At 46.3% G+C, this 12,546-nt stretch overlaps 1 protein-coding gene across 3 annotated transcripts in view; it reads left to right on the forward strand.

Annotated features, from left to right (window-relative positions):
- Positions 1-3,999, forward strand: part of Baalc (BAALC binder of MAP3K1 and KLF4) — a 71,386-nt gene extending 67,387 nt beyond the window's left edge. For all 3 annotated transcript variants that reach the window (XM_021184112.2, XM_021184110.2, XM_021184111.2), the window contains one exon: positions 1,864-3,999. In XM_021184112.2, the coding sequence (XP_021039771.1) occupies positions 1,864-1,868 (5 nt within the window). In that variant the 3' untranslated portion in view covers positions 1,869-3,999. The remainder of the gene's footprint in view (positions 1-1,863) is intronic.
- The last annotated feature ends 8,547 nt before the right edge of the window (positions 4,000-12,546 follow it).

Raw genomic sequence — 12,546 nt, forward strand, 5'->3', positions numbered from 1 at the left:
GTGGGGTGCCATGGCCATGTGTTCCAGGACAGGAATCTGGTAGGGAGCTAGTGAACTCCTGCCATTCTCAATGAAGAGTTTGGGGTTCTGAACTTTTGCTACTACCTGACCAGTTCTTATGTCTGGTGGCACGGTCCACTGCCCACAGGGAGACGCATGCACCGTCTGAGAAGGGATCCAGAGGAGTCAGCAGTGCCACAAGCATACAGGTTTCATGTGCCTGTTAAAGGCCTACATATCATTTACAAATCATTTATCACGAATACACAGAGTGGCTTGTTTTGTCTGCTGCTGCAGCAAGAGCCCACCATTTCTTCCTTCCTTCCTTCCTTCCTTCCTTCCTTCCTCCCTCCCTCCCTCTCTCTCTCTCTCTCTCTCTCTCTTTCTTTCTTTCTTTCTTTTTTTTCCGAGACAGGGTTTCTCTGTATAGCCCTGGCTGTCCTGGAACTCACTTTGTAGACCAGGCTGGCCTCAAATGCAAATCCACCTGCCTCTGCCTCCCAAGTACTGGGATTAAAGGCGTGTGCCACCAACACCCGGCAAGCCCACCATTTCTTGTATGCACTTCAGATGACATGGTTGGCTTGTGTTGGGGAACCATGTGGTATGAGAAAATAGGTAACAAACCACATGGAATCACACCCAGCGAAGGGGAGATTCTCAGATTGTTAAGTCGTTCCCACAGGGTCTGGACTGTGTGCGTCAGGAAGTAGATGCAACCTGACATCATGTGGGTTGTTCATCAGTAAGTGCCCGTGGGCTCAGCGCTGGTCGAAGGGAGAGGTGGGAGCAGGGGCAGGGGCTGGGATGCTAAGTGTTAAGTAGTTGTCAGGACTTGCCAGACCTGGACTACCATGGCCTATGTCAGACTGGGTGCTGGAATCTCTTTCCTCCTACATGGGACAACCTCTGGAAGGGCACAGCCTTAGATAAGGTGGCTCTCAGAAGCTGAAGTCATCCCTGCAAGGACAGCTAGAGGATCTTTGCTGGCTGTTGCCTATCTCCCCAGCTACAGCTGGCCAGTGGATCCTCCCTGGAATGGGGATTGGTGACATAAACCTGTGCACATGACTTGCAGGGTCATCTCATGCTCACTGCCATTTGGCAGGAATCCATTCCGCTCATTAAAGTTGTTTTCACAAATCAACAGGGGGCTGGGATTTTGCTGAAGAACCTATAGTTTAGGAAATGCTTTCGTGTTTAAAGTTAATTCTGGGCTTTTAGCAAAGGTCTGTCTTCACCTAAAACAAGACAATTCTGTGCTTTGAAGTTTTCTCTTAACTAAAACACAGGCATTGCACCAAAAATTTTATGTGTGTTGTCTTATTTAATGATTACAAAAGTCCTACGAGGTAGGTAATATTACTCCCCACTTCACAGATGAGGAAACTCTCTAATGATGGAGCTGTCTGACCCATGGAGATACATAGTCTGTATTTGAACCAAAGTCCAAAGTTAAAAATAACTTTTAACCATCCCTGCTAAGGCCACTGTGAAAACATTCTCATTACCCTTTAATCTCAGTTAATGTGTTCATTCGCCCTTATTTTATGAGCACGTCTTATACCAGGACCTGTGCTAGCTTAATATTAGAGAGTCGACAGAGAAACATCTGAGAATAACCATGTATATCTGTATCAGGATATCACATGTTGCCTCTCTAACGTGTGGTGTGCAATCTTTATGCCTTCATGGAGCATTAAAACTTTTAATTAAGGAAAACCTGGCCTTATATGCACGAGTCCTCATAGGTCATTCCCCTGCCTGTCTGTGTGTTTATAATCATATCAAGAAGTTAATGCAGATTGGATAAGCTTTGGATATTTTCCAGGAACTTATTTAGTGTTTTTAACTTTTTAACAGGCTAAGAGGGATGCTAAGCGGATGTCTGCAAGAGAAGTGGCTATTAATGTTACAGAGAATATTCGGCAGATGGACAGAAGTAAAAGGGTCACCAAGAACTGCGTCAATTAGCAGTGCCTGGATGTGGATGGAGGCAGATGAACTTCTTGGTGGAGTCTAGTCAAAGAATCCTGAAGAAGTTGATGTCACTCGATGAGTGTGGATGCCTCTGCGTGATACACGGCCACCCATGCTGTGACGACCATCTCGGTTTCCTGTTTATCACATATAGAAAATACATCGAAAAGTCCTGAAATACGTTCACAGATTGCCAAAAGGTGGTTTGTTTTTTCCCCTCTGCAGCTTCCGTAGCATGGTCTGCTGTAGCCATGGTGACTGGCACAGAGAGGCTGGAGTAACGAATCCCTGTCAAGGAGCTCACACTCCTGCAGAGCTTTCTCAGTGTGTGGTTGCAGACAAGCACCTTCTTTTCTCCTTCCCTTTTAAATATGGCCACCACAAGATTTACTGTTTTCACTTAAGAGCTGGCTCCCAGCCGACTCTAAATCCAGAAATACAAGAATCCAAAAACCAGAGAGACTCGGAGTGAGCTGAATCAGTCCCAGCTTCACGTGCTGGCTCCCCGGTGCCTACTCGGTGTCTTTGAGAGGTGTCTGGGAGATACGCACACGCACATGCACACGCACACACATACCTGTTCCTCCTCTACCTGGAAAGGACTCCCAGGCTAGCATCCAGGCGTTGGCTTCCAAACCAGAATGTCACATGTCTGTGGCCTTTGCTCCCTTTGGGACCTAGCTTCATGTTGCTTTCCCCCATAGCTTTCCAGTTCCCTATTGTTCTGGTGGGCTTTGTACCTCCAGTCAGGTGGTCAATTGCAACTGGACACCACTCACAGGGGGGAAGTGACCTAGGAACACATGGTGGCACACGTGATTACCCCTTCTGTACACAGCCCCAAGGACCATGTTATTTTGGCATCTGCAGAGTAATTAGTTCGGAAAGCCATAGGCTGGTTGATGTATATTCCTGTTGACATAGTCTAACAAGGCACTCACTGTATTGAAAAACAGGCACCAACATGGTAAAGCGATGCTTTGATAGGAACCCTTCCCCGGCATTCCTAAACACACCTTCCTGCGGAGTATGACACAGCACGAGTCTGAAAGGACTGTTAACATGCTTGGGCTTATTAAGGTATAGTCCAAGTCATATCAAACTGTACCAACAAACTCACACCTAGCAGCAATAGCAGTCTGGTGGCATGCTTATATGACAGTTCAAGAGAAGTCACCTAAGCGGATTAAGATGCAGATGCTCATTGCTGTCTCTGACTTATTTCTTCAACACAAATAGAACTGTAGACTGTATGTTTATTAGTGTTAAAATTCACTGCCAACCTTGTGCCAGCTACAGTAACAGTCGCAGAGGGATTTGGAGTCGGGAAGTCACGACTGTACTCCTGACTCTGTGAGGAGGCTTGATACTCAGGAGACTGACACGGACCCTGTGGCACAAGACCAATTACTGCAGTGGAATCTCACATTTAGGTAAAGGTAGCTTTCTGTCAATCACAGATGTATGTCTTCTCCTTTGCCGTATACACCACGGTTTCCCCCCAACCTCTCTCATCTTGACTCCTTGTCAAAGGGCTTTTAGGGAACTTCATGTTCTGACAATTTAACTAATAAAACAAAAGCAAGCCCTGTGACTCCTGTGTCCTCAGCGGCATTGCTGGGCAGGAGTCCTTCCACAGGGTTGGCCATGGGTCCAATCCTGCAAGCTCAAGGGCTTGCTCTCCAGGGCATGTGCGCTGTGTTTTGACATGCTGCTTCCCCAGTTGATGCTAACGGCCATGGGCTAAGGCCGGCTTCTCTTCCCAACTCCGTGTTTGCCTCAGTTCATTGGAATTTACCATCTGGAAAAGTTGCCTCTGCAAATACAGAAACACGTTCTCACTCTGCGAGGAGAAGGGAGGGAGGGAAGGAGAGAGGGCCTGTGATCTGGCACACCATTGAAATTTCCATCTGGCAATTTTTAAATGTGTGTTTAAAGCAGGAACTGACTCTTACTATCCTAGTGGGATAACACTTTCCATTCTGAAGTTTGTGTCAATAAAGTCATTAATTTCAAACATATGTGAATGGTTACAGAGGCTCTTTACTGGAACCTTAAATCTGTATGCACAGCTGGTTAGATTTTTTTTTAAACAAAGGCGTTTCACATAAGTCAAACAGCCCCATGAATTAGGTGAACTAGATATGGGGGCTGCAATTAGCTCTAACTTACACCTACAGAGGGATTTATAACTTTCTAGCCAGGGATTGGCGACCTGGGATGCCAGATAGGAATGTCAACCAATGATCGGTGCTTCCTCACCATTCCCGTACTTGACTCAGAATGTCCAGCATAGTTGAAACAGATATCGAGAGGGAGAACTGTCCCATACCCTGAAACTGAGCCAACCCCAAGATTAGGAGGACAGGGGATGATTGGAGAGGGCTATGATTAGAGAGCTGGGGCCAGCCTGGGATCACTTAGCTTTCTGGACAGGGTAAGCCTGGCCTTGTATGAGAAGGCTCTCTGGGTTAAGGTCAGGAAAGAAGTTCATAATTGAGGGAAGAATAAACTGTCCTTATAATAGGTGTCTGGGCCTAAAGATTAGGAATTGAGGGCTACCTAGGTTGCAGCCAATGCCCTGCATTCATTCACAAGACGTTGCTCTAGCTGCCCAGCTCCCCAGTGCACTCAGACCTGTTTGACCTACTAACCTCCATTTGTGGCCACTCCCCAGTGTCACAGAAAGACCTCTCCTCCATATCTGTTTCTCTAAGCAGGGTCTCCAAGGAGGGGCTGTTTTGCTGAAATCAGATCAAAGGCATGGTTTATCCAGCTGCCATGCTGTACAAACATTGGAATTCTATGTACATAGATCCAGCAGGCACCCCTCACTGAGAACTCCATGTACATTCTTCCCTTCTCTGCCAATCATACATTGATTTATAATAAACACTGCGCTTGTGAGTCTCCTTTTCCTCCTGCTGCTTAGAATGTGGAGGGAAAAGCTGCAGACATACCGGTCCATTGGGACAGTATGTCACCTGTCCTTGGCAGTGGAGCAACCAAGCTATTTGAAGCTATGCCAAACGGAGCAGCAAACTGGAAGAAGACAGGGTTCCTGATTCTATGCAACCTCCCTGAGCCCAGAACTGTACATACTTAGACCATCTGAAACCAAGAAATATACATCTGCTTTATTTAATCTACTCTTACAGGTTGCAATTCATCAGCAAACCTAATTCATTTTCTTTTGAAGAACTGGAAGGTCTTTGTCCCTGGTCCCTTGGTACCAAGTTTGCTGGAGTTGATGTCTGCATATCTAGAACTGGTGCCTGCAGACGAGTGTGACGTACATATAGTAACTCCACCTTTGTCACCTGCCTGAGGTGCATGGCTGTGCAACCCCTCTCCAAATATCTGGTTTTCTTGTTCTTATAAGGGTCTTTCAAATACAGATTGTCCCTCATCATTTCCACAAGTCTGGGAAGTAGCTAATCTTGGAGAATTTCTCTGATGAGGTAAGTTGCAAGTATGATCCAGTAGCTAAAGGTATGCGGTTTCATGTACTTTCATGTACTATATTTATTAAAAAGTTTCGATGTGCCAGAAATTGGAAATTATTGCATCTGTCTGTCTATTTATTGTTTTTGTTGTTCTACTAAAATATTATCTCCTCAAGGGCAAGGGCCATGTCTACTTTATTGCCAATTTCTAGTACATTAAAGCTTTTCAAAAAATATAGACTGCATTTTGATCTTATTTATGCCCCCAACCCTCTCAGGTTCCTTTCCCACGCCCTGCTAACCTCTTCTTCACTACTACCCTCCGCCCTCACCCCGGTTTCTTGTTGAAGTGTCTACAGTGAGATTATTCATACAGCACTCTACCGTTCCTGTCACTGGGGATAAGAACATTTCCTGCATCAGTTTAGAGAAGGTAGTTTCGCTGGGCTTTATCTTCTTCGCTCAGGAGGAAAAGGAGTCAGAGCGTTACTCTTGGAACATTTTCCAAAGTGCTGTTAGGTCTAAATATTTCTTATGCCCAAGTGACATCTCTGTGGTTGCATATTCTATGGTTCTTTGGTGGCAATTTGGCTAATTGTTAAAATAGGAACTATATACACTCTTTCCACAGTCCCATTTTGGGCGGTATGTACTACAGACTGACCTGTAGGCCCTTTGAGTTCATACTCTGAAGCCCTGAATCTGTTAGTATAGAACATGATTGCATTTGAAGACGGGTGTTAAAGGTGGCAACTAAGACAAAACGAGGTGGCCCTAATCTAACATAACCTTCATACTTCTGCAAAGGAGTGACTGGGACACACAGAAGATACACAGGGAGGAAAGTCCCTGTGAGATGACAGAGGAAGAAGCCCACAGACAAACCGAGGAGAAAACACTCAAAATAAACTTCCTGCTGATCTTTTGGTCTCAGACTTCCAGCCTCTCTGTTTTGAGAAAATCAATGTCTGCTAAACTGCCAGGGCTGTGGGACTCTGCGAAGGCATTCCTAGCAAACTCATATAACACAACACCCTAGAAAAATACTTGAATATTTTTATAAGCTGGGTGTGTGGGCCACTGCTCAGTCTTCTGGAACTTGGGTTCCTAGGAATAAGAGCAACAGGGGACAGAAGAACACAGTTCCACAGGGACACCGCTGCATCTACCTCCCCTAAAGTGCTCCCCAGTGGAGGATAACTGCCTTCCTTGACTGGAGGACTTCCCCTTCTCCTTCCAGCATATGGATTGCCAGGACATTAGTGCTACTGATGCTTGTTCATCTCCTTCACTCATCCCAGCATCCTTCACTGAATGACTGCTTTGGGAAGTTCAATTTTGGATTAGTAATGCTAAGATATGTGTTTTATATCAGTTCCTGGAATTTTCCCAGATGCATTAACTCCAATCACCCAGCAAGTAGCTAGTTTAATAATATACCCCTTTATTGAATGCTTCTCTAGGTAGGTGTGCTGCTGTAGTGTGGGCTTCAATATGAACACCATCCTTTTTCCTGTCTCTTTTTTATTACTACATTTAAACACCATAGATATCAAAGACTTGGTTTCTACCTCCTTCTCCCAACCACGCCTAGAACACGAGAAAAGTTCTCAGCTGTCAGTGTGTAACTAACTCCAGATGTATGCTTTTAGGTTTTGCCTCCAAACAATTTCGCCTGATCCCATGACCTGAGTGATTTGCATCCCAGGTCTTCTGTAATCCAAGCTCCTGTGCCACGTATCTGGGAGGTCTCTGGACACTTTCATTTGCATGGCCAGTGGGGCAGGGAAGCCTTAGTCCTGAGCACTAAGTGAGGCTATATCTCCTAGCCTCTCTTGCACTCAACTCCCATACTATATAATGCAGAGTTTTAACTTACTTCAAGTTCTTCCCACAGCCATTACCCCGGGAGACCAGAAAAGACAGCACCAAAAGGGATTTATGCTTAGTTATCTGGGGCGCAGGGAGGCGTGTAGAGCTAGTGAAGGATCTGATGCAATTCCTCCACCAGATCACTTGAGCTGAGTTTGGTATTTATTGCCAGGACAAGTTTTACAGTTTCACTCTTACAGATCAGTGTTCTCTTGGTGGAATTCCATTTAATATGGGAATGGACTGGGGTGTAGCTAAGTGGGTAGATTTCTTGGGCAGCATGTACAAGGCTCTGTCGTCCATCTCTAACTCTACATAAACCAAGCACTTAGGAAGATCAGAAGTTCAAGGCCATCCTCAGCTACCTGGTAAATTCAAGGCCAGATTAGGATACTGAGGCTCTGTCTTTTAAACTCACAACCACCACCATCATCTTGGGAGCTCTCCAACTCCAGACTGACCACTTGGGACGGTGCCTGTTCGCAAGCAGGAGGACCTGAGTTCCATCCCCAGCACCCACAATAAAAGCTGGGCATGGTGGCCTGTGCTTGTAATCTCTGTGCTGAGAAGGCAAACCAGGCAGATTCCCTAGGGCTTGGTGAGCAGACAGCCTGCCCTGATTGCTAAGCCCTGGGTAGGTGAGAGACTGCCCCAAAAAGCAAGGAAGGAACTGAAAAGACACCTCAGCATTAAGAGCTCTGGCGATTCTTCCAGATGTACGCTTTCAGATGAACTGGGCTTAATTCCCAGCATGCACATGGTAGTTCACTACTACCTATAAACTCCTTCCTGGCAGATTCAACCAATATCTCCTGGCCTTCAAGGATACCAGGTAGCTCAGGCATACATCGGGCAAAAACATCCACACATATAGCAATATATAAATAAAATATTTTTTAAAAAGGAAGATGACTCGCAAGGAACAACTCCAAAGTTGACCTCTGCCCCTGCTGTGGATCCGAAGCTGTGGGGCACAGAACTAGAACAGAGTGAGGTGGAGGTGTATCCAGACCCTCCCCCCAACCTTGTCTGTCCTTACATTGGCAGGAGTAGATTGCCCCGCCTCCTACCTCCTGTCTTCTGCCCTCTGCCCTCTGCCCTCTGTCCCCTGCCCCCTTCCCCTTGCCCCCTGGCCCCTGGCCCCTGGCCCCTGGCCCTTGCCCCCTGCCCTGGTCCTGCATGTCCCAATGCACATCACCTTACAACTCCATCACTGTCTCCTTGAGGTAGTCATGTAGCCTGGCAGCCAGGTTACAAGTTAAACTTCTTCTCTTGTAAGGTCATGCCCAGCAGCATGTCCAGGAAATTCCTTCTTATGCTAATGAGGAGTACCCTGGCCTGGGCCAGTGATATATATTCACTCCCAAAGCCCCTATCCACTCCCCAAAGGTTTAAATAGTCTTTGTTCCCCCCCATTAAAAGAGCTGCTCAATGAAGCTTGCCTCCCTAGAGTCTGTTCCCTGAGGTCTCTGTTACCTTGGGTCATTCATTCCTGCTTTCTTTCCCTCTCAGGCTCGAAGGACGATCCTACCATTAAGGGAGGGGGAACAGAACACCCCTGCCATTCACACGCACACATGCACACACACGCACACACGCACACACACGCACACAGACACACACAGAGAGACACACAGAGAGACACAGAGAGAGACACACACAGAGTCAGAGAGAGACACACAGACATGCACACACACACACACACAGACAGAGTCAGAGAGAGAGACACACACACACATACACACACAGAGACAGAGAGACAAAGAGAGACAGAGAGACAGAGAGGGACACACATAGACACGCACACACATACAAACACACACACACACACACAGACAGAGACAGAGAGAGACACGTACACACACAGACAGGCACACACACTCGCACATACTCAACCCCTCTCATTTATGTGCATTCACAAAACAAGATTGGCCTTTCTGATCTAAATATCCCATTGCCTTTCAGCAACATTGCCACATGCTGAGAAGATAGCTAAACTTTGCTTGCTTTTTAAATTTTACTTAATTATCCAAAAGTTATCTCCTTATACTCTAATAGACAAAGCAACTATTGAATGGCCTGTGGTAGCCAGAGGATCTGTAAAAACAGACTTAACATGGGCTTCACCTGCAGAGGGCAAATCCGAGCTTGAAGTCTTCCAGCTGTGTGTCCTGGGGCATATGACACAGCTTCTGAGACTCACTTCCTTGAATGAAATAACATCATCGTTTTGAGGGTGTCTTGTGAGGATTATGTGAGATAACAAATGTAGATAATATGGCTTCTGCCACAGGTAATTATTGCTCTGCATGTCAGGTTCCATTCTAGCGCCTAGTGAACTCTGTCTCTGATTCATCAAAGCCCTGCCCCGGTGAGCCTTACCAACTCCACTTTATATGTGAGGAGACAAGCTAAAAGGCCCAGTCACACAGAGACAGACAGAGCCGCAGAGCTGGGGTTTGAACCTATGTCTGTAAAAACCTGTGGTCTGCCCACTGGACTCCATTGCCTGTCTTGGGGAAAGGAAAGTGATTTCACGTCTTGTAGCCCCACCACCCTCTCAGCTTCCAGCTTGCCAGGGGGTAAAGCACAGCAGCTGTAGCCAAGCCTGCAGATGCTTACCTTTGTTTCTCTTGCCTCTCCTCAGCAACAGAGCCCAGGAGTGCTCTGAGCTGTGCTATGGTGTTAGTCCTCCAAGGGTAATAATAATAAAGTTGGCAGGATGCCTAGGGTATGCTGTGAATCTAAGCCTTATGGAGCTGTCATAGTCCTCTCTCCATGGATCCAGAATAAGGGAAAACCTGAGCTAGGTGTGTCCCCAAGGAGAAACAAAGGCTACTTAGAAGGCTGGGGCAGGAGGATCACTTGATTTGAATTGTTCAAAACCAACCTGGGCAACACGAGACTTTATCCAAGCCAAACAAACCACCATGAGGACATCTTGAATCAAGGTTCTGGGGTTGAAGGAGCATCACCACCCGCCTTTTGGCCATGCATAAATTGTTTTGTGTCTCTGTATTCCTGTTTACCTGTGTATATAGTGGGGCTCACAGTACCCCCTGGTTTGTGGAGGACTTAGTAAGGATACAGATAAAATACTTTGCACTGTACTTAGCACATGAGGATAAACACAAGACTCATTATAGTACTCGATTTAGTCACGAATGTTCCAGTTCTCAAAGGAAAATGTACAGAAGTCTGGCTCTTTAAGTACTTTGTTCTTGAGGACCACACAATGTACTGACTTTCTTTTTTTTTTTTTTAAAGATTTTATTTAATTTAAGTATATTAGTACACTGTCATGTCTTCAGACACACCAGAACAGGGCATTGGATCCCATTACAGATGGTTGTGAGCCACCATGTGGTTGCTGGGAATTGAACTCAGGACCTCTAGAAGAGCAGCCAGTGCTCTTAACCTCTGAGCCATCTCTCCAGCCCCTGTACTGACTTTCAAGACAAGAACTGCCTCCTCAGTACAGAACTACCTTTGGCATCGCTAGGGTGGGAAAATAAGCATCCTCCAGGAACCGCCCTAAGGCACACGGACTCTGCTCGGCAGAAGCACAGGCTCAGGAGACCTAGATGAAGGAAGCTTTCTAGCTGGTTTTGGGCATCAGAGGGTACTTTCCCCAGCTGGTAACTAGTGAGTAAGACAATAAAACAAGCATATGTGAGGCTTTGCGGAGCAGTGCACTGGGTTTTCTGTAGTGTCCCTGTGCACCATCGAATTGTCCAGCACTCACCATCAAATACCAATGCTGTTCTCCAGAAGAGCAGAAGAGCTGGTCTCAGCAGTGTGACGTCAGTAATGCCTACTGTGGATTCAAGACAGATAGAAGAATATGAATATTCAAAGCAAACGCTACTATGTGCACGGTACATTAACTTTTTTTAAAGAAGAGAACCTTTCACAACAGCTTTGAGATTGCTTCAAGGGGAAAAATAGGGATAGATCTGCTAGTTCATGAGCAAAATTAAGGCTGTGTTTTGAGACCCAGAAAGACTCTGAACAAAGGAGTCGGAATGAATGGGCTCTGGGGGCCTTAATCTTCCAAAGATACCGTACCACACTCTCCAGCCTCAGGCCAAGGGCTTGGGATTCACACAGATTCAGTCTCATCTCCCAGCTGGCTACTTTTACACACAGCTGTCACGGAGCTGCTTCTCTAACTGTTCCTTTAAGATGTTACCTAGAGATCTCCAGCAAAGATGACTTTCTCACAAGCCCCGCTGCTTGCAAAGGTCCTTCCTCATTCCTCAGCTCCCACTTCCTGTGAAATTCCCGGAGGCTGCAAAAGCCCATGGACTTGAGCCACCCCCAGATGAGCATCTTGTATGCTGGCTGATCCACTCTTCTCGGTCAGCCTACAGACCGGACGTCCCTTCACTGAGACATCTACAATGGAGATGAATAGGAAACCATCCCAGTAAACACACCTAGATTCTAAAAATGTACTCTAGAAGAGAAGGTTTTCTGACACCCTCAGTGCTCTGGGACTTTCTGGACTCTCTTAGACAACAGAAAACCCCATAATCTCTGAGGGCTGCAAATGCCTCCATTCAGAAATGTGATTAATTTCTAAGACTCACCATTCTGTGTGTGAAACTTTACCCAAAGGTGACATTTCTCCCTACCTGTCGTCATCAGGCCCATTACTTGGTGGCTATCTTTGCTCAGTGTTTCACCCTTTCTGCTCATTTGAAGTTTGACAGAGTGTAATGAGAGTGGGAATTCAGAGCTGTCACTCGATGGAAGTCAGGGTCATCTGATATTTTATACTTCTGTTTCTTTGTAGTTTTTTTTTGACTTAAACATTCTCCTGTGGCTGCACAAACTTCTTTACTAGGCTTCTCTGTCTACCCCCAACTCCTGTGGTCAGACAAATGCTCCCCCTTCTTTGTGGCCTAGTGGTCCGCTGCACATGTGTTCTCTCATCGGAAGCCTGTGACCTTTCCAGTCTGTGTTTATAGCTGCAGTCCAGGTGCCTACAGCTTAGCTCTCAATGGATACCCCAACACAAAGTGGGTTACTATAGCAAGGCTCTTCAGAAGGAACACTTGAACTCAAACTTGAGTGACCAAAAGTCAACTGCAAAAAGACCTGTCGACAAAGGCGTGTAGCCTGGGGTGAGGGGCAAATGCAAAGGCTCCGTACATGGATTTGATGGTGAGAATGAAGGTCTGGGAGGATGCTAACAGGGAGAACCAGGCAGAGGCCAGATGTGGAGCATGGCCACATCTGTACA

The sequence above is a fragment of the Mus caroli genome, chromosome 15, assembly GCF_900094665.2.
Source record: "Mus caroli chromosome 15, CAROLI_EIJ_v1.1, whole genome shotgun sequence".
NCBI lineage: Eukaryota > Metazoa > Chordata > Mammalia > Rodentia > Muridae > Mus > Mus caroli.